At 45.4% G+C, this 22,855-nt stretch overlaps 1 protein-coding gene and 1 long non-coding RNA gene across 3 annotated transcripts in view; one reads left to right on the plus strand and one right to left on the minus strand.

The window, feature by feature from the left end:
- Positions 1-22,855, plus strand: part of LOC139268400 (uncharacterized) — a 234,522-nt gene that overhangs the window by 50,370 nt on the left and 161,297 nt on the right. The window lies entirely within an intron of this gene.
- The window catches only part of LOC139268399 (di-N-acetylchitobiase-like), a 49,376-nt gene continuing 44,962 nt past the window's right edge, over positions 18,442-22,855 (minus strand). For both annotated transcript variants that reach the window (XM_070886493.1, XM_070886492.1), the window contains exon 6: positions 18,442-19,421. In XM_070886493.1, the coding sequence (XP_070742594.1) occupies positions 19,236-19,421 (186 nt within the window). In that variant the 3' untranslated portion in view covers positions 18,442-19,235. The remainder of the gene's footprint in view (positions 19,422-22,855) is intronic.

The raw sequence follows: 22,855 nt of genomic DNA on the forward strand, positions 1-22,855 counted from the left end.
GTCCACTGCTCATATACCAAAATGCCACCCATGGTGATGAAAGGTTTATTGAATGGCATCCCGGTGTGCATGGAGCTGGACACAGGAGCCAGCCAGTCCCTTATGAGCGCCCAACAATTTGAGAGACCATGGCCACACAGAGCTAGCAGGCCCAAACTGGAACGTATTGACACGCAGCTACGGATGCACACCAAAGAGATCATCCCAGTGCTCAGCAGTGCAAACTTGGTTGTAACACATAATGGGTCAGAGAACCGTCTGCCACTCTGGATTGTCCCAGGAAACAGCCCCGCACTTTTGGGGAGGAGCTGGCTAGTCGAGACGAACTGGAAATGGGGGGATGTGCACGCCATTTCATCTGTGGAGTGAAGCTCATGCTCACAGGTCCTACAGAAATTTGGGACACTGTTTCAACCCGTTGTCAGGACTTTCAAGGGCACCAAAGTAGTGATATGCATCACACCGGACGCCAGACCAGTGCACCACAAAGCCAAAGCGGTGCAGTATGTGATGCGTGAGAAAATTGAAAGTGAATTGGACAGGCTGCTCAGAGAGGGCATAATCTCGGCAGTTGAATTCAGTGACTGGGCAAGCGGATGGCTCGGTCAGGATTTGTGGCGACTACAAGGCCACCATCAACCGAGTGACACTGCAGGACCAATACCCGCTTCCGAGAGCGGAGGACCTTTTTGCCATGCAGGCAGGTGGCAAGCTGTTCACCAAGTTGGACCTCACTTCGGCCTACATGACTCAGGAACTGGCTGAAGAATCCAAGCTTCTGACCACCATCATGACGCACAAAGGGCTATTTATCTACAACACGTGTCCGTTTGGCATTCGTTCGGCAGCCGCTATCTTTCAGAGGAACATGGAAAGCTTGCTTAAATCCATTCCTGGAACGATCGTATTCCAAGACAACATCCTAATAACGGGTCGAGACACCGAGGAACACCTCCACAACCTGGGGGAGGTGCTACGCCGACTGGACCGGGTAGGCTTGTGGTTGAAAAAGCCCAAGTGTGTGTTTTTGGCCCCAGAGGTCAAGTTTTTGGGCAGGAGGGTTGCCGCAGACGGGATTTGGTCCACTGAATCAAAAACGGAGGCGACCCGCTGGGCGCCCAGACCCAGCAACACATCGGATTTGCGATCGTTCCTGGCACTTTTGAACTATTTCGGGAACTTTCTGCCTAACTTAAGCACATTGTTGGAGCCGTTACACGTGCTCTTGTGTAAAAGTTGTGAATGGTTTTGGGGGACGGTCAAGAACGGGCTTTCAACAGAGCGCGGAACCTGCTTTGTTCTAACAAGCTGTTGACCTTGTACGACCCCTGTAAAAAACTGGTTTTAACGTGTAATGCATTATCCTATGGGTTGGGTGCATGTTACAGCAGAGTAATGATGATGGCCAACTCCAACCGGTGGCTTATACCTCCAGGTCGCTCTCCCAGGCAGAGCGTGGATACGACATGTTCAAAAAGGAAGCACTCGCTTTTGTTTACGGTGTGAAAAAGATGCACCAGTATCTTTTCGGTAGGCGGTTCGAGCTAGTAACGGATCACAAGCCGTTAACATCCCTGTTGTCCGACAGCAAGGCTGTCAATGCCAATGCGTCAGCTCACATACAGCGATGGGCCCTCACGCTGGCTGCGTATGACTACACCATACGGCACCGGCCAGGCACCGAGAATTGCGCTGATGCGCTCAGCAGGCTTCCACTGGCCACCACTGAGGGGGCGTCGGAGCAAAGCGCTGAGATGGTCATGGCCGTTGAGGCTTTTGACACCACAGGCTCCCCCATCACAGCCCGCCAGATCAAAATCTGGACCAACAGAGACCCCTTCCTGTCCATGATAAAGAAACGTGTTCTGACTGGTGATTGGGTGCCCGCACACGGGGCGTGCCCCGAGGAAGTCAGACCGTTTCACAGACGGATGGATGAGCTCTCCATCCAAGCCGACAGTCTGCTATGGGGCAGCCAGGTAGTCATGCCCCAGAAAGGAAGGGAAGCATTTATCAGGGAACTCCACAGCGAGCACCCTGGCATCGTGCTAATGAAGGCCACTGTCCGGTCACATGTATGGTGGCCGGGAATTGATTCAGACCTGGAACACTGGGTTCGCAGCTGCACAACGTGTGCCCAGCTGGGCAATGCCCCCAGGGAGGCCCCACTCAGTCCGTGGCCCTGGCCCAGCAGGCCATGGTCATGCATTCACGTAGACTAAGCGGGCCCGTTCGTGGGAAAAATGTTCCTGATCATTGTCGATGCATACTCGAAATGGATCGAGGGCATCATATTAAACTCGTGCATGACATCCATCACAGTGGAGAGTCTGCGCACGGTTTTCGCGACCCATGGCTTGCCGGACATTCTGGTCAGCGACAATGGCCCGTGCTTCACCAGCCATGAATTCCAGGAGTTTATGTCGGGTAATGGCATCAAACACGTCTGGACTGCACCTTTCATGCCGGCTTCCAATGGCCAGGCGGAACGTGCGGTCCAAGTCATAAAACAGGGCACGCTCCATATCCAAGGACCCTCCCTTCAGCACCACCTAGCATGCCTCCTGCTGGCCTAGGGTCCCACCCGCATTTGCTCACGGGAGTCCCGCCAGCGGAACTACTCATGAAACGCACGCTTAAAACGCGGCTGTCCCTCATTCACCCAGCCCTGTCGAGGGCAAGCGCCAGTCCCTAACTGAGTGCCATGATCGTAACGCAAGGGGGAGGTGTACAGAAATCGAAGATCCGGTATTTGTTCTTAACCATGCCTTGGGACCCAAGTGGCTTGAGGGGACTGTAATTGGCAAAGAAGGGAATAGGGTCATAGTGGTCAGACTCAACAATGGGCAGATATGCCGCAAACACTTGGACCAAGTAAAGAAAAGGTTCAGCATAGACACGGAGGAACCTGAGGAAGAGCATGAGATGTTACCCACACCACTGCCAGTGGATGAGCAACAAGGACATTCACCAACATGCACAGTCCCTGCGGCCAGCCCGGACAGGCCGGAATCACCTCAGGTGACAGAGATGCATGCCAAGGCTCAGCCACCAGAGCCTCAACTACGGCGCTCCACGAAAGAGAGTCGACCACCTGAAAGACTTAACCTTTGACACAAAAAGACGTGAGGGGGGAGGTGATGTCATGTATGCAACCTTCATACAACTGTAACCTTCATGTAACTGTAACCTTCATGCAACCACACTGTACACTGTATATATGTCCTGGAAATGCACACCTTGACCACAGTGGGTGAACTTTTGGGAGACACTCCTCACCTGGACACTCAGGTATTTAAAGGAAGGTCCCACGCAGGGTCATCATTTCTTGGTCCTGGGAATAAAGAAAGGTCATGCAGTGACTGTGTCTGCAGTACATGCCTCATGTGATTCAGTAGCAAGGTGCAGGGACACCAAACTTCCAGTACCCCTGACTACTATGTGTGCGGGAAGTGTATCCAGCTGCAGCACCTGACAGACCACTGGAGCACTGGAGCTGCGCATGGATTCACTCTGGAGCATCCGTGATGCTGAGGATGTCGTGAATAGCATGCTTAGTGAGTTGGTCACACCACAGGTAAAGGTTACACAAGCAGATAGGGAATGGGTGACCATCAGGCAGAGCAGGAGTAGGAAGGTAGCGCAGGAATCCCCTGTGGTCATCTCGCTACAAAACAGATGTACCATTTTGGGTATTGTTGGGGGAGATGGCTCATCAAGGGAAGGCAGCAGCATCCAAGTTCATGGCACCATGGGTGGCTTTGCTGCACAGGAAAAAGAGTGGGAGAGCTATAGTGAAAGGGGATTCTATAGTAAGAGGAATAGATAGGTGTTTCTGCAGCAACAAATGAGACTCCAGGATGGTACATTGCCTCTCTGGTGCAAGGGTCAAGGATGTCTTGGAACAGTTGCAGGGCATTTTGGAGGGAGAGGGTGAAAAGCCAGTTGTCGTGGTGCATATAGTTACCAACGATATAGGTAAAAAGCGGGATGAGATCCCTGAATTTAGGGAGCTAGGAGTTAAATTAAAAAGTAGGATCTCTAAGGTAATCTCAGGATTGCAACCAGTGCCACATGCTAGTCAGAGTAAGAATCGTAGGATAGTTAAGATGAATACGTGGCTTGAGGAATGGTGCAAGAGGGAGGGATTCAAATTCCTGGAACATTGGAACCAGTACTAGGGGAGGTGGGACCAGTACAAACTGGACGGTTTCCACCTGGGCAGGACTGGAACCAATGTCCGAGGGGGAGTGTTTGCTAGTGCTGTTGGGGAGGATTTAAATTAATAGGGCAGGGGGATGGGAACCTATGCAGGGACAGAGGGAAGTAAAATGGGGTCAGAAGCCAAATATATAAAGGAGAAAAGTAAAATTGGAGGGCAGAAAAATCAAAGGCAAAAATCAAAAAGGGCCACATTACAACATAATTCTAAAAGGACAAAGTGTGTTAAAAAAACAAGCCTGAAGGCGATGTGTCTCAATGTGAAGAGCATTCGTAATAAGGTGGATGAATTACCTGCGCAGATAGCTGTTAACGGATATGATGCAATTGGGGTTACGGAGATATGGCTTCAGGGTGACCAAGGCTGGGAACTCAACATTCAAGGATATTCAATATTCAGGAAAGATAGACAGAAAGGAAAAGGAGGTGCGGTAGCATTACTGGTTAAAGAGGAGATTAACACAATAGTAAGGAAGGACATTAGCGTGGATGAGGTGGAATCTGTATGGGTAGAGCTGCGGAACACCAAAGGGCAGAAAACGCTAGTGGGAGTTGTGTACAGACCACCAAACAGTAGTAGTGAGGTTGGGGATGGCATCAAACAGGAAATTAGGGATGCGTGCAATAAAGGTACAGCAGTTATCATGGGTGACTTTAATCTACATACAGATTGGGTGAAACAAACTGGTAGCAATACGGTGGAGGAGGATTTCCTGGAGTATATAAGGGATGGTTTTCTAGTCCAATATGTCGAGGAACCAACGAGAGAGCTGGCCATCCTAAACAGGGAGTTGCGTAATGAGAGAGGATTAATTAGCAATCTTGTTGTGCGAGGCCCCTTGGGGAAAAGTGACCATAATATGGTAGAATTCTTCATTAAGATGGAGAGTGACACAGTTAATTCAAAGACCTGAGTCCTGAACTTAAAGAAAGGTAACTTTGATGGTATGAGATGTGAATTGGCTAGGATAGACTGGTGCATGATACTTAAAGGGTTGACGGTGGATAGGCAATGGCAGACATTTAAAGATCACATGCGTGAACTTCAACAATTGTACATCCCTGTCTGGTATAAAAATAAAACGGGGAAGGTGGCTCAATCGTGGCTTACAAGGGAAATTAGCGATAGTGTTAAATCCAAGGAAGAAGCAAATAAATTGGCCAAAACAAACAGCAAACCTGAGGACTGGGAGAAATTTAGAATTCAACAGAAGAGGACAAAGGGTTTAATTAGGAGGGGGAAAATAGAATGTGAGAGTAAGCTTGCAGGAAACATAAAAACTGACTGCAAAAGCTTCTACAAATATGTGAAGAGAAAAAGATTAGTGAAGATAAATGAGGGTCCTTACAGTCAGAATCAGGTGAATTTATAATGGGGAACAAAGAAATAGCAGACCAATTGGATAAATAATTTGGTTCTGTCTTCACTAAGGAAGACACAAATAACCTTCCGGAAAAACTAGGGACCGAGGGTCTAGCGAGAAGGAGGAACTAAAGGAAATCTTTAATAGTCAGCAAATTGTGTTCGGAAAATTGATGGGATTGAAGGCTGATAAATCCCGAGGGCCTGATAGTCTGCATCCCAGAGTACTTAAGGGAGTGTCCAGAGAAAAATTCTATAGACTCTGGATCAGTTCCTATGGACTGCAGGGTAGCTAATGTAACCGCAGTTTTTAAAAAAGGAGGAAGAGAGAAAACAGGGAATTATAGGCCATTTAGCCTGACATCGGGGGTAGGGAAAATGTTGGAATCAATTATTAAAGATGTAATTGCAGCGCATTTGGAAAACAGTGATAGGATTGGTCCAAGTCAGCATGGATTTATGAAAGGGAAATCATGCTTGACAAATCTTCTAGAATTTTTTGAGGATGTAACTAGAAGATGGACAAGGGGGAGCCAGTGGATGTGGTATATTTAGACTTTCAAAAGGCTTTTGACAAGGTCCCACATAAGAGATTAGTGTGCAAAATTAAAGCACATGGTGTTAGGCGTAATGTATTGACGGAGATAGAGAACTGGCTGGCAGACAGGAAGCAAAGAGTAGGAATAAAAGGGTCTTTTTCAGAATGGCAGGCAGTTACTAGTGGGCTACTGCAAGGTTCAGTGCTGGGACTCCAGCTGTTTACAATATACATTCATGATTTGGACAAAGGAATTGAATGTAAAATCTCCAAGTTTGCAGATGACATGAAGCTGGATGGCAGTGTGAGCTGTGAGGAGGTTGCTAAGAGGTCGCAGGGTGACTTGGACAGGTTAGGTGACTGGGCAAATACATGGCAGATGCGGTATAATATAGACAAATGTGAGGTTATCCACTTTGGTGGTAAAAACAGGAAGGCAGATTATTTTCTGAATGGTGACAGATTAGTAAAAGGGGAAGTGCAACGAAACCTGGGTGTCATGGTACATCATCATTGAAATTTGGCACACAGGTACAGCAGGCGGTGAAGAAGGCAAATGGCATGTTGGCTTTCATAGCGAGAGGATTTGAGTATAGGAGCAGGGAGGTCTTACTACAGTTGTACAGGGCCTTGGTGAGGCCACACCTTGAATATTGTGTGCAGTTTTGGTCTCCTAATCTGAGGAAGGACATTCTTACTATTGAGGGAGTGCAGCGAATGTTCACCAGACTGATTCCCGGGATGGCAGGACTGACATATGAAGAACGTGTCGACTAGGCAAAAGTTATTGTAATTTAGAAGAATGAGAGGGGAGCTCATAGAAACAGATAAAATTCTGATGGGATTGGACAGGTTAGATGCAGGAAGAATGATCCTGATGTTGGGGAAGTCCAGAACCAGGGGTCACAGTCTAAGGATAAGGGGCAAGCCATTTCGGACCGAAATGAGGAGAAACTTCTTCAGTCAGAGAATTGTGGAATTCTCTACCACAGAAAGTTGTTGAGGCCAGTTTATTAGATATATTCAAAGGGGAGTTAGATGTGGCCCTTGCGGCTAAAGGGATCAAGGGATATAACACCCGCTCCCCCCGCAACCCCGAACATTCAACAATATTTTTAACACAACAATAACATAACAGTGAACATTTAACAAAAAGTCTTTTGAACAAGAAGTAGCAACAATATACAACAGCCCCCCGTCCCTACCTGCGGCCACACTTCCCTCCTGAACCTTGACCCCCTTCTAATAAGCCCCTGTTTCAATCCCTGAGTAATGGGACCAATACATCTTGAAGCAGGGGATCGCAAGGCCTGCTGCTGTGGGGGTAGACGTGGCGGGGGGAGGTGTGGGGGGGGAGGTGTGGGTGCGAGGGGGCGGGGGTTGTGTGGGAGGGTGATGTTGGCAGAATCTCCTCAGTGGCTGGAGGAGGAGATGTTTCGGAAGAAACGTTTTCCGAGTCAGAAAGAAGTTCTTCCTCCTGACTCACACCTCTCCAGGTAGTTGGTGGGACGACACCTTGCGGTACCACAAGGCATGGACAGTGTCGGTCGTTTGACCCAGTGCCACAACTATCTGCTCCATGCAGTCAGAATCAGGGGAAGTCATAACGGGGAACAAAGAAATGGCGGACCAATTGAACAAGTACTTTGGTTCGGTATTCACTGAGGAGGACACAAACAACCTTCCGGATATAAAAGGGGTCGGAGGGTCTAGTAAGGAGGAGGAACTGAGGGAAATCCTTATTAGTCGGGAAACTGTGTTGGGGAAATTGATGGGATTGAAGGCCGATAAATCCCCAGGGCCTGATGGACTGCATCCCAGAGTACTTAAGGAGGTGGCCTTGGAAATAGTGGATGCATTGACAGTCATTTTCCAACTTTCCATTGACTCTGGATCAGTTCCTATGGAGTGGAGGGTAGCCTATGTAACCCCACTTTTTAAAAAAGGAGGGAGAGAAAAAATAGGGAATTATAGACTGGTCAGCCTGACATCGTTAGTGGGTAAAATGATGGAATCAATTATTAAGGATGTCATAGCAGTGCATTTGGAAAGAGGTAATATAATAGGTCCAAGTCAGCATGGATTTGTGAAAGGGAAATCATGCTTGACAAATCTTCTGGAATTTTTTGAGGATGTTTCCAGTAGAGTGGACAAGGGAGAACCAGTTGATGTGGTATATTTGGACTTTCAGAAGGCTTTCGACAAGGTCCCACACAAGAGATTAATGTGCAAAGTTAAAGCACATGGGATTGGGGGTAGTGTGCTGACATGGATTGACAGACAGGAAGCAAAGAGTAGGAGTAAATAGGTACTTTTCAGAATGGCAGGCAGTGACTAGTGGGGTACCGCAAGGTTCTGTGCTGGGGCCCCAGCTGTTTACACTGTACATTAATGATTTAGACGAGGGGATTAAATGTAATATCTCCAAATTTGCGGATGACACTAAGTTGGGTGGCAGTGTGAGCTGCGAGGAGGATGCTATGAGGCTGCAGAGCGACTTGGATAGGTTAGGTGAGTGGGCAAATGCATGGCAGATGAAGTATAATGTGGATAAATGTGAGGTTATCCACTTTGGTGGTAAAAACAGAGAGACAGACTATTATCTGAATGGTGACAGATTAGGAAAAGGGGAGGTGCAAAGAGACCTGGGTGTCATGGTACATCAGTCATTGAAGGTTGGCATGCAGGTACGGCAGGCGGTTAAGAAAGCAAATGGCATGTTGGCCTTCATAGCGAGGGGATTTGAGTACAGGGGCAGGGAGGTGTTGCTACAATTGTACAGGGCCTTGGTGAGGCCACACCTGGAGTATTGTGTACAGTTTTGGTCTCCTAACCTGAGGAAGGACATTCTTGCTATTGAGGTTGTGCAGCGAAGGTTCACCAGACTGATTCCCGGGATGGCGGGACTGACCTATCAAGAAAGACTGGATCAACTGGGCTTGTATTCACTGGAGTTCAGAAGAATGAGAGGGGACCTCATAGAAACGTTTAAAATTCTGACGGGGTTAGACAGGTTAGATGCAGGAAGAATGTTCCCAATGTTGGGGAAGTCCAGAACCAGGGGACACACTCTAAGGATAAGGGGGAAGCCATTTAGGACCGAGATGAGGAGGAATTTCTTCACTCAGAGTGTGGTGAACCTGTGGAATTCTCTACCACAGAAAGTTGTTGAGGCCAATTCACTAAATATATTCAAAAAGGAGTTGGATGAAGTCCTTACTACTCGGGGGATCAAGGGGTATGGTGAGAAAGCAGGAATGGGGTACTGAAGTTGCATGTTCAGCCATGAACTCATTGAATGGCGGTGCAGGCTAGAAGGGCCGAATGGCCTACTCCTGCACCTATTTTCTATGTTTTCTATGCCCTCCGTTATTTGTATGGACATTGCGGCAATATCTCCGGTCAACCCACCAATCACCTGGAGGAGCTCTCGACCGATGTCGCGCTCGACTTTGACAGTGCGACCATGTCCTTATTAGAATGTACCCATCGCAGCGCGTGCCTACCTCACCGACTCAACCTCCGTGGGGTCAGCGTGGGCACTGGACGCCTTGGAGTGGCCTGCTGCAAGCCGCTTGACCCCGCTACTTCATTCGCCGATGAAGACGTGACCACAGGTACAACAGATGACAATTGGTCATCTTCCTCCTCCTCAGTAGTCTCCTGTGGACCCGTGGTGATGACCACCTGCAATGGCACAGGCGTTCATGGAGGGGCCTCCCTTTGTGCCTTGGGAGTCTCGGGACCTGCAAAACATAATTGAGGTTATTAGAACAGAAGGGTAGACATGAGAATGCTTGTGCTGCGCTGGCATATGCATGAGGAGCAACACTGCTGCAATAAATGTGAACAAGAGACGTTATATATGATTACATCATATGGTTGTACATCTGTGGAATTCTCTGCCCCAGAGAGCTGTGGAGACTGGGTCATTGAATATATTTAAGGTGGAGATAGACAGATTTTTGAGCAATAAGTGAGTACCGGGTTATGTGGAGCGGGCAGGGAAGTGGAGCTGAGTCCAAGATCAGATCAGCCATGATCTTATTGAATGGCGGAGCAGGCTCGAGGGGCCAAATGGCTGACGCCTGCTCCTATTTCTGATGTCCTTATGTTCTTAACCTGAGAGTACTACAGAAGCTGCATGCATAACATGGCATCATTATTATATTATAATGAAATGCCATGAAATTACTTTAAATTACCACTGGATTACCACTGCTTTACACATTACTCACGTGGTACAACAACGGGTCCTGCACCACTACGGGTGGTAGAGCAACTGTGGCTGCCCACTAGTGCTGCAGCACATTCCGTCAAGTCAGGTCTGTATATCAGCAGGGCCTGCCCTAGTGCACCTCTACTCCACCTCATTCTTGGATATCTTCCTCTGCAAACGTGAGAAGAGGATGGAATAAGCTAATTGACTCGGTACTATTACGGAAAGACAACAGATTCTAATATTATATGCTAATGTGATTTGTATCCACAATGGATGCATGGTTATAACATCTACGTTCAGAGAAAATATTTGGACTTTCAAAAGGCTTCTGACAAGGTCCCACACAAGAGATTAGTGTGCAAAATTAAAGCACATAGTATTGGGGGTAATGTATTGATGTGGATCGAGAACTGGTTGGCAGACAGGAAACAAAGAGTAGGAATAAACAAGTCCTTTTCAGAATGGCAGGCAGTGCCTAGTGGGGTACTGCAAGGTTCAGTGCTGGGACCCCAGCTGCTAATGTTTTAGATGAAGGAATTGAATGTAATATCTCCAAGTTTTCAGATGACATTAAGCTGGATAGCAGTGTGAGCTGTGAGGAGGATGCTAAGAGGCTGCAGGGTGACTTGGACAGGTTAGATGAGTGCGCAAATGCATGGCAGATGCAGTATAATGTAAATAAATGTGAGGTTATCCACTTTGGTGGCAAAAACAGGAAGGCAGAATATTATCTGAATGGTGACAGGTTAGGAAAAGGGGAGGTGCAACGAGATCTGGGTGTCATAGTACATCAGTTCATTGCAGGTTGGCCTGCAAGTACAGCAGGCAGTGAAGAAGGCAAATGGCATGTTGGCCTTCATAGCGAGAGGATTTGAGTATAGGACCAGGGAGGTCTTACTGCAATTGTACAGGGCCTTGGTGAGGCCACACCATGAATATTGTGTACAGTTTTGGTCTCCTAATCTGAGGAAGGACATTCTTGCTATTGAGTGAGTGCAGCGAAGGTTCACCAGACTGATTCCCGGGATGGCAGGACTGACGTATGAAGAATGACTGGATCAACTAGAATTTCACTGGAAGTTAGAAGAATGAGAGAGGATCTCATAGAAACATATAAAATTCTGACGGGATTGGACAGGTTAGATGCAGGAAGAATGCTCCCGATGTTGGGGAAGTCCAGAACCAGGGGCCACAGTCTCAGGATAAGGGGTAAGCCATTTAGGACCAAGATGAGGAGAAACTTCTTCACTCAGAGAATTATGAACCTGTTGAATTGTCTCCCACAGAAAGTTATTGAGGCCAGTTCATTAGATATATTCAAAAGGGAGTTAGATGTGGCCCTTACGGCTAAAGGATCAAGGGGTATGGAGAGAAAGCAGGAATGGAGTACTGAAGTTGCATGATCAGCCATGATCATATTGAATGGTGGTGCAGGCTCGAAGGGACGAATGGCCTACTCCTGCCCCTATTTTCTACGTTTTCTATGTTTCTATGTTAATAACATCGTGTTTAGGAACTAATGCTTGTCACCAAACATCTCGCGTACAATCTCCAGGAAGGACCCTATCCACGGGCCGTTGCATTTGGCGCCTGTAGGGAGGTCGGCGGTTTATTTGAACGATGGATGTTCCACCGGGGGGGGAATCAGGACCGCTGGTGACCTTGCCAATGACAGGAGGGAGCAGCGTGTCCCTGGGCTGTGCCCGGAGACCTCCGTGTGGCCGGAGCTAATGTCCCAAAGTGTCCCAGGGCAGACAGTGAGCCAGGGCAGCTCTCCCCCAGTCCAGGCTGGGTCACTGTGTGACTGACAGCAGCCGGAGAGACTGACACAGTCTGGGTAAAGGTGACCGGACCCCTCATTGCTCAGTCATGCCCCATCCATCAACATAACACAAAAGGAGACGGTGAACAAATTGACTTGAAGGGCGCAGGTTCCGACCCCAGTCCAAATGTGAGCAGGGAAGCTACGTAAGATTACCCAGCTTCATTACAATCCAGCAGATTTACATATTCAGTGGATCATTACAATTTAAAATCTATTTAATACTTACTCTTGCGGCATTGGTCGGATTCACGCCTATTGTGGGACACTGACAACACTACATCGGCGATCTCGCCCCATATTTTCTGATACATCCGGGTGGAGGGAATGGAATTCCCTACCGCAGAGAGTTGTTGATGCCAGTTCATTGGATATATTCCAGAGGGAGTTAGAAATGGCGGATCAAGGGATATGGAGAGAAAGCAGGAAATGTGTACTGAGGTGAATGATCAGCCATGATCTTATTGAATGGTGGGGCAGGCTAGAAGGGCCAAATAGCCTTCTCCTGCACCTATTTTCTATGTTTCTATGTTTCTCTGTTACATGCCAGGAAGACAATGACATTATGACATTAAATATAAGCGATGAGATTAAGTAAAATATTGATGATTGCATGGAAAAGCAAGCACCAGCAATTCCCTTGTTACTTGAAGGTTTAACTGAGCTCAAAGGACTATTAAGAAATAACATTAAAAGATATTATGAGCTAAAGGATAAAGGCAAATAACTGGAAGCGAAATAAAGGATACCCTGAAAAACCCGCCTTGATACTTGAGATTATACATCCGTGGATGAGGATCCTTTCACGTACCCTAGTGGCAGTACAGATAGTAATAGCCTTGAGTTGGTTGGTGATGTTATGTAGCAAATGCAAAGGCAGGAGAGGTATACCCGAGTAAAGTTACAAGATAAGGATTAGAATTATATTCCATGTGTTAGTCCCAGTGCAGCTATCATGGTGCTGATGATCCTGGGAGAATGTGCAGGCAGATACAAAAGACGCAGAATGACGAAGTTGGCCAAGGCCCGTAACCAAGAACACAGAAAGCCTTTGCCAGATCCAAAGACGGGTAATCAAACACAAAGACGCATGAATACCTGACATGAGTCGTGAGTGTCCCAATCCTATCGCCTGATCAACAAAACCGAGGCGGAAGACACACGAATCAAGACAGGAAAAGGCAGGGAAAGGAGAAATTGTTGTTCATGGTGGGTATTAGGGGGTTACCACCTGACCAATGTATTAGTAGTAGGAGCGGTGGGGACTGGTGGCAAATAACCAATGGAACACTTCCCCGCCTAGTTTCTGTATTTCGACTCTATAAACATGTAATTGTACCGCCTGTCCTGTGAGATCAGTGTGGAGAGCACTCAGTAACGGTACTGATGCAGTCAGATCTCCCTTGATTCATCAGGTTTTAATAAACAACTCTTTTCTCTATAAAAGACCTTTCTTGTGAATGTTATATTTTTAATACTCCACAACAATCTTATTGAATGTTGGTGCAGGCTCGAAGGGCTGAATGGCCTACTCCTGCACCTATTGTCTATGTTTCTCTGTAAATCCCCTCTAAAGCTTCTACCAATTACTTTGACTTAATGCCCCCTGCTTGTTGACCCCTATGCTAAGGGACATAGGCCTTTCTATTCAGAGTATCTATGCCCCTCATAATTTTATACACCTCAATGAGGTCTCCCCTCAGCCTCCTCTGTTCCAAGGAAAACAAATCCAGCTTATCCAATCTGTCCTCATAGCTAAGATTGTCCATGCCCGGCAACATCCTCATAAATCTACTCTGTACCCTTTCCAGTGCAATTAAGTCCTTCTGATAATACGGCAACCAGAACTACATGCAGTACTCCAGCTGTGGCTTAAACCAGTGTTTTACACAGTTCAAGCATAACACCCCTTTTCTTATATTCTATACCTTGGCTAATAAAGGCAAGCATTCCATATCCCTTCTTAACCACCTTATCTACCTGGCCTGCTACCTTCAGGGATCTGTGAACATGCACTTCAAGGTATTTTTGTTCCTCTACACCTCAGTGTCCTATCATTTAATGTGTCTTCCCTTTCCTTTTTATCCCTCCCCAAATGCATTACCTCACATTTCTCCATATTAAATACCATTTGCCACTGTTCTGCACACCTGACCAGTTGATTGATATCTTCCTGCAGTCCACAGCTTTCTTCTTCATTATCAACCACACAGCCTATTTTTGTATTATCTGCAAACTTCTTAATAATATCCCCTATATTCAAGTTTAGATCATTGATGTATAGCACAGAAAGCAAAGTACATAGTACTGAGCACTGCAGAACACCAATGGAAACATCCTTCCAGTCACAAAAACACCCATCAACCATTACGCTTTGTTTCCTGCCTCTGAGCCAATTTTGGATCCAACTTACCACTTTGCTCTGGATCCCATGGGCTTTTACTTTTGTGACCAGTCTGCCATGTGGGACCTTATCAAAAGCTTTGCTAAAATCCAAATACACTACATCACACGCACTGCCCTCATCGTCCTTCCTCGTTATCTCATCTAAATTCGATCAAGTTAGTCAGACACGACCTTCCCTTGACAAATCCATGCTGACTGTCCCTGATTAATCCATGTCTTTCTAAATGTAGATTTATCCTGTCCTTCAGGGCTTTTTCCAATAATTTTCCCACAACTGAGATTAGGCTGACTGGCCTGTAATTACTTGGTCTATCCCTTTCTCCCTTCTTAAACAAGGGTACCCCATAAACAAGCAGTCTTCCAGTCCTCTGGCACCACACCTGAAGCCAGACAGGGCTGGAAAATGATGGTCAAAGCCTCTGCCATTTCGTCTTTTGCTTCGCTTCATAGCCTGGGATATATTTCATCGGGGCCTGGGGACTATTTCACTTTCAAAGCTGCTAAATCCCTTAATATCTCTTCTCTCATTATGTTTATTTCATCTAATATTTCACACTGCTCCTCGATAGCAGTGTCTGCATTGTCCCTCTCTCTTATGTGAAAAGAGATGCAAAGTATTCATTGAGAACCATACCCACATCTTCCGCCTCCACACACAGATTACCCTCCTGGTCTTTAATAGACCCCTCAGCTTGCCTTACGGCCGAACTCCGCCCCCACTATGACCGCCTTTCGGTCCAACGTAAAAAAAAACAAAGTACTGAAAATCAATGGAGAGGCCGCCTCAACGATCCCGGCGGAAAAATCTTAAAGTAAAAGGAAGTGCGCCAGCTTTCTGGTGGCCCTGAATTTCGGACCCACTTTCTTTCAAAGATGGACTTTCAGACAAAAGGAATATTGTAACTTGTTAAACATTCACAGTCAGGAAAACTTGCACTTTTTCACACAAACTGAAATTGCAATATCCTTTAAGGTTCCTTTCACTCAGTAAACTTGAGATTTATTTTTCTCGGCACAGAAACTGGTCGGTTCAGTGTCGCTTTCAACTTTAAGTTTCATTTTTTTCCTTCGCCTTTTAAACTATCGTCTCAGCAGCTTTTCCTGACTCCCCAATTCCCTGTTTTTTCTCCTTTTGCTGATTTTTCAGATGGAGTTGCCTGCAGCTTAGATCTTTTTCCCTCTCCATCTCCCACTGTCTCTCCTGCTCTTTCTGCTTCTCCTCTCTCACCTCACCTTTCCTATAACGTTCATCTGCACCTTTTGTACAGAACTAGGACACATAGGCAAGTAATCCCCTTCCTTTCTCTACCTTAATTTATCATCTACGTGTCCCTGAATAAACTTCACCACCTCTTCATAAAACGATATCTCACTCGTCAAACATTCTGACACTAACATTTGAGTATGCTTAACACTCAACTTACTTAACTCTTGGTCTAATGCTTCTTGAACACAAACTCATTTTGACATCTTTGTGTACTTTTGATTACTGGTGGGTGATTAGATCTCCTACAGGTACATTGGGTTACCTCCCTAAGGTCTGTGGTTGTGCACCACAACAGACACAGAGGTCCTCAGTACACCAAAATAAACATTAGTCATAATCCTTCGTGGTCGCCAGATTTGTTGGAGGTTTTAACCTCAAACTTAATGTTTTGGACATGACTACATATTGGTATCGTTAGATTTTTATTGTTATAAAGTAGAAGTCAATTCAACCGGCAAAGACTAATTTTAACCGACAGTAATTACAGTTCCGAAGGATATTCCCAAATTCAGTCACTGGACAGTGTCGCATGCAATGTCACCGTTATTTCTTTGATCCGGTCTGGCAAATTAGAGCGTTAGACTTTCCCCAGCATGGATTCACTCCTCAATACCACTGTACCAGAGAGACGTGAAGTGCATTAGGCTTGTGTAACTCCATCTCGTCAGGTACCATCGTCCTCTTCTCTACATCTGTACATCCCAGGTCAAACAGTACATTTTTTATCATTCTTTTTTAAGGTCAGTTGAGTCCTCTTATCCAATCATTTGTGGCAAATGCAAGACTTCTAGATATTTCCCCATTCTCTTGTTCTGGGGACAGTTCCATATCTGGTTAATCCAAAAGTGGTCTCTCTGATGCTGTCTTTGTATGTTCAATTATGTAGCCATTATCTCATTTTAACCTGTAACATTACTTTTACAATAACAGTACGCAGCTGTAATGGTTGCTGTTGCAAAAGCTCGCTGTATCCCATTCCCTCTCTGCAAAACCGGACTTGAATCATGCATGGTCTGATAATTTCTATATAAATAACTTGTCTGGACCTTGCTTGGTCTGACCATTTCTGTAAAAACTTGTTTGGACTTTGCACGATAATGTCTTGTCACCAGTAAAGCAAGATACATTTTATAATCAAGCTTAATTCATTTTACAATCTCAAAAGCAAGGTTCACAAATGTTAATACATTTTGTAATCTCACAATGATTGCAAGCACTTCAACCTTCTCTTTTGCACTCATGTGCTGGGCTCCGCTATCATTGAGGATGGGGATATTCATGGAGCCTCCTCCTCCCGTTAGTTGTTTAATGGTCCACCACCATTTACAACTGGATGTGGCTGGAATGCAGAGCTTTGATCTGGTCCACTGATTGTGAGATCACTTAGCTTTGTCTATAGCATGCTGCTTCCACGGTTTAGTGTGCATAAAGTCCTGTGTTGCAGCTTCCCCGGGTTGGCACCTCACTCTTAGGGATGCCTAGTGCTGTTCTTGGCATTCTCTTCTGCACACCTTATTGAACCAGGGTTGGTCCGCTGGCTTGATGGTAATGGTAGATTGAGGGATATGCCCGGCCATGAGATTACAGATTGTGGTGAAATACAATTTTGCTGCTGCTGATGGTGCACAATGCCTCATGGGTGCCCAGTTTTGAGCTGCTAGATCTGTCCTGAATCTATCGCATTTAGCAGTGTGGTAGTGTCATAAAACATGATGAATGATGTCCTCAGTCTGAAGATGGGTCTTTGTCTCCACAATAACTGTGTTACCGGCTACAAAGTTGTCATGGACAGATGCATCTGCGACAGGTAGATTGGTGAGGACAAATTAATGTGTGTTTTTCCCCCGTGTTGGTTCTCTCACCACCTGCCGCACTCTCAGTCTATCAGCTATGTGCATCAGGACTTGGCCAGCTCGGTCAGTAGTAGAGTTACCGAGTGCTCTTGGTGATGGACAATGAAGTCTCCCACCCACAGTATATTCTGTGTCCTTGCTTCCCTCAGTGCTTCTTCCAAGTGGTGATCAACATGGAGGAGTACAGATTGATCAGCTGAGGGAGGGGGTTCGATGGTAATCAGGAGGTTTACTTGCCCATGCTTGACCTGAATCCATCAGAATTCATGTGTTCTGGAGTCAATGTTGAGGACTCCCAGGGGCATTCCACCCGAATGTAAACCACTGTGCCACCACCACAATGACAGAATGTAAGTCTGTCCTGCCGGTGGGATAGAACATGTCCAGGGATAGTAATGGAGGAGTCGGGGACATTAGCTGAAATGTATGATTCTGTGAGTATGACTATATTAGGCTCTTGACTACATGGAATATTGTGTCCAATTGTGGGTATCGCACTGTCGGAAGGATGTGAAGACCGAAGAGTGGGTGCAGAAAAGATTTAAAAGAATGGTTCCGTTACATGGATAGATTGGAGAAGCTGGGGTTGTTCTCCTTAGAACAGAGATGGTTAAGGAGATTTGATCGTGGTGTTAAACATCTAGACAGAGTAGATAGAGATAAGCTGTTCCCATTGGCGAAAGGGTCGAGAACCAGAGGACACAGATTTAAGGTGATTGGCAAAAGAACCAAAGGTGACATGAGGAGAAACTTTATTATGCATCAAGTGGTTAGGATCTGGAATGCACTGCCTTAGGTGCTGGAGGCAGATTCAATTGTGACTTTGAAAATGGAACTGGATAAGTACCTGAAGGGAAAAAAATTGCAGGGCTACGGGGAAAGGGTGGTGGAATGGGAGTAATTAAAGGGCTTTTGCAGAGAGCCAGCATGGGCTCGATGGGCCGAATGGCCACCTTCTATGCTCTAATCATTGTATATTACAATTCAAAATAACACAGTAGCAGTATACTGGACCCTATTTGCTGACCACAACACTATTTGCTGGACCATTCACACCCATTAAAGGAGGAAACTGAAAATTAAAATGTTTTCTCGGTTCAAAATGATAACCTGAGGAAAAAGAAAATCGTTAAAAAAGCCCATCAAGAATTACGATGTGCATAAAATGGACATCACACATGTGAATGTGAGAAGTGGATTATCATCCAATGGGAAAGATGAATTGTTGCCTGAATTGTAAGTATTTAACAAGAAGTTTTAGCCTGTGCTATCATTAAACATTATGAAGTTAATATAGGTTTGTTGCATCTTATAAATAATTAAGGTGCTGAAGTGACCAGATCTTGTAGTGCAAATTGCATTAGTACATTTGCTTTTCATTGAATAGAAATTTGCTGATTAGATAAAAGGTTAAAGCTGTTCCCTCGATCGATATTCGTGTCATTTCTAATGTTAGAAGCGAGCTCACTTTTGGCTGAGTTTATTTGCAAAACTAAATGATCACTTTATGAAAATATTAAATGATTCGAGCTCGCCACTTTCCTCAGAAAGGGCACATTGCATTCCACATGTCTTCAGTTTGCATCGCTGCTATAGGAACAGCACTGTAATTCAGGTAATTTGCATTCCACATGCCAATGCCACGGAGTTTTAATTTCCTCAAGATAGATGCCTTTATTGAAATGCTCTCTGGATCGTCAAACCAGACCTCATGGTATGTAATATTGACCTGCCATTAAAAAACAAAGAGAGTTAAACAAGTAGGAGCAAGGTTTGACTCAGTACACAGTTCCAGACAAAATACTGAACATCTTTAGCAGCAATATGCACAATACATTAAACTTGGACTTGCATTAAAAGGTGAGGTTAGCTCGGCTGAGCTAAAGAAAGGTGAAAGGGTGGATTGTTCCAAACCTCAGTTGAAATGGATTATGAAAATCACTGCAAACTAATAGAAGCTAACTTTAGAGAAAGTCTGGTTACTGATCCTTTATTGAGAGCACAGAACCTCAAAATTAATTAATTTCAAATTTTTAGTTCTTTATGATACTAAAGTTGGCAAAGTCAATGCAAATACTGACCTTGAAATTACACCGTGGGATACAGTACAAATAATTTGATAGGTTACTGATGCTGTTAAAATAGCGCCAGGCTGATCAATTGATTGAATTAAGTGTTAATCCGCGAACACTCCACAGCATGATTTCAAGCCAATTACACAACTATGCTACAGCACTTCAAAGAAACTTTTTGTGTGATGCACATTGAGCTTTAAATAGACACAATCAAGTACAATACGAATGCCATTCTTAACATCGATTACAACAAGAACAACAACATTTATATAACACCTTTAATGTAGTAGAGCATCCTACGGTGTTTCACAGGAGCGTTATCAAATACAATCTGACACAGAGGCACATCGGGAGATATTAGGACAGGTGACCACATGCTTGGCCAAAGAAGTGGGTTTTAAGGAAGGTCTTGAAGGAGGAGAGGTAGGGACGTTGAGGAGGGGAATTCAAGAGCTGAGTGCCTCGGCAGTTTGAATGCTACCAATGGCCTTCATAAAAGGGAATTCAAAAGTCTTCTATAGGCATACAGGTATTATACAGGTAAGAGGAGGGGTGGGACAATAAAGGAAACTTACGAATGGAGGCTGAGGGTATGGCTGAGGTACTAAATGAGTACTTTGCATCTATCTTCACCAAGGAAGAAAATGCTGCTCAATTCATAGTGAAAGAGGAGATAGTGGGGATACTGGATGGGATAAAAATTGATAAAGAACAGGTACTACCAGTAAGGCGGGCTGTACTTAAAGTAGATTAATCACCACGACTGAATGGGATGCATCGTGGGATGCTGAGGGAAGTTAAGGACGGAATCGCACAGGTACTGGCCATAATCTTTCAATTCACCTTAGATACAGGAGTGGTGCCAGAGGACTGGAGAATTTCAAATGTTACACCCTTGTTCAAAAAAGTGTGTGAGGATAAATCCAACAACAATAGGCCTGTCAGCTTAACCTCGGTATTGGAGAAGCTTTTAGAAACAATAATCATGGACAAAATTAACAGTTACTTGGACACGCATGGATTAATTAAGGAAAGCCAGCACAGATTTGTTAAAGACAAATCGTGTTTAACTAACTTGATCGAGTTGATTGATGAGGTAACAGGGAGGGTTTATGAGGGCAATGCGGTTGATGTGGTGTGCATGGACTTTCAAAAAAGGCGTTTGATAAAGTGCCACATAATAGGCTTGCCAGAAAAGTTGAAGCCCACAGAATAAAAGGGACAGTAGCAGTATGGATACAAAATTGGCTAAGAGACAGGAAACAGAGAGTAGTGGTGAACGGTTGTTTTTCAGACTGGAGGTAGGTATACTGTGGTGTCCCAGGGGTCGATACTAGGACCACTACTTTTCTTGATGTATATTGATGACTTGGACTTGGGTGTACAAGGCACAATTTCAAAATTTGCGGATGACACAAAACTTGGAAGTATAGTGAACAGTGAGGAGGATAGTGATAGACATCAAAAAGACATAAACAGGCTGGTGAAATGGGCGGACGCGTGGCAGGTGAAATTTAACGCAGAAAATGTGAAGTGAAACATTTTGGTAGGAAGAACGAGGAAAGGTAATATACACTAAAGGGTAATAAACTAAAAGGGGTATATGAACAGAAAGACCTGGGGGTATATGTGCACAAATCATTGAAGGTGGCAGGGCAGATGGAAAAAGCCGTTAAAAAAGCAGACGGGATCCTGGGCTTGATAAATAGAGACAACGAGTACAAAAGCAAGGAATTTATGATGAACCTTTATCAAACACTGTTTAGGCATCACCTGGAATATTGTGTCCAATTCTGGGCACTGCACGTTAGGAGAGTTCCGAGGGCTTTAGAGAGGGTGCACAAAAGATTTACAAGAGTGGTTCCAGGGATGAGGGACTTCAGTTACATGGATGGATGAGAGAAGCTGGTGTTGCATTTCTTGGAGCAGACAAGGTTGAGAGGAGATTTGATGGAGCTGTTCAAAATAATGAGGGGTCTAGACAGAGTAGATCGAGAGAAACTGTTCCCATTGGTGGAAGGATCGTGAACCAGATGTCACAGATTTATGGTGATTGGCAAAAGAACCTAAGTCAACATGAGGAAAAACTTATTTTATGCAGGGAGTGGTTCAGATCTGGAAAGCACTGCCTGAACAGTTGGTGCAGCCAGACACAATCTTGGCTTTCAAAAGGGAATTGGATCAGTACCGAAAGGCAAAAAAATGCAGGACTACGGGGAAAGCAGACGATCGTGGGACTAGCTGGAGTACTCTTGCAAAGAGCCGGCACGGGCTCAGCAGGCTGAATGGCCTATGTCTGTGCTAAAACCAGAAAACACTTTATTTTATACTTTCCACATGATTCAAAACTCAGAAATGTGGTCAACGATGAGAACGATAGTAACAGACTTGCATTGCTTTATAAATGGTACGAAAGCCATTTTTGCCAAACTTTTACAAAACACTTGTTGTGCCTATTAGGAGCATTGTCTTTAATTCTGGATAACACACTTCAAAAAGAATGTCAAGGCCTTAAAGCGGGTGTAAAAGAGATTGGTTATAATGGTACCAGGAATGAGAGACATTGGGGGTGAAATTGCCCTTTTTTATGGCTCCATTAGCGCCTCCGGGGCAGCGCCAACGGGGAGCAAGACAGTTTTTGTCCAGGGAGGTGGGCACGACCATGGCTGTGCTGCGCCTCATGGTTAGCACCCCAGGGTGCTACACAAGGGCGATGACATCATTGTGTTGCAAGGCGACCCATCACTACCCCATACCGACCTATTACCACCCCACATGGGAAATTGCCATGCAGGCCGCGAGGCCGGAGCAAGCAAGTGTCAACGGCAACTTCGTGGGTCGCGAAGCTGGCCAACATCTGCTCTCAGGGCAGTGCTTAAAGGGGAGGGCACCACCGCCCTGGGCCATCTCTTTATGTCAGCCGAGTCTCGCATTCTCTCAATGATGGCTGCCCTAGCTTGGTCTGGACCACCATTGTGTCAGGATGCTTTTTCCGATATATAAAAAGGAAAAGAGTAACTAAACTAAATGTTGGTCCTTTAGAAGATGAGAAGGGGGATTTAGTAATGGGGAATGTGGAAATGGCTGA

The sequence above is a fragment of the Pristiophorus japonicus genome, chromosome 8, assembly GCF_044704955.1.
Source record: "Pristiophorus japonicus isolate sPriJap1 chromosome 8, sPriJap1.hap1, whole genome shotgun sequence".
NCBI lineage: Eukaryota > Metazoa > Chordata > Chondrichthyes > Pristiophoridae > Pristiophorus > Pristiophorus japonicus.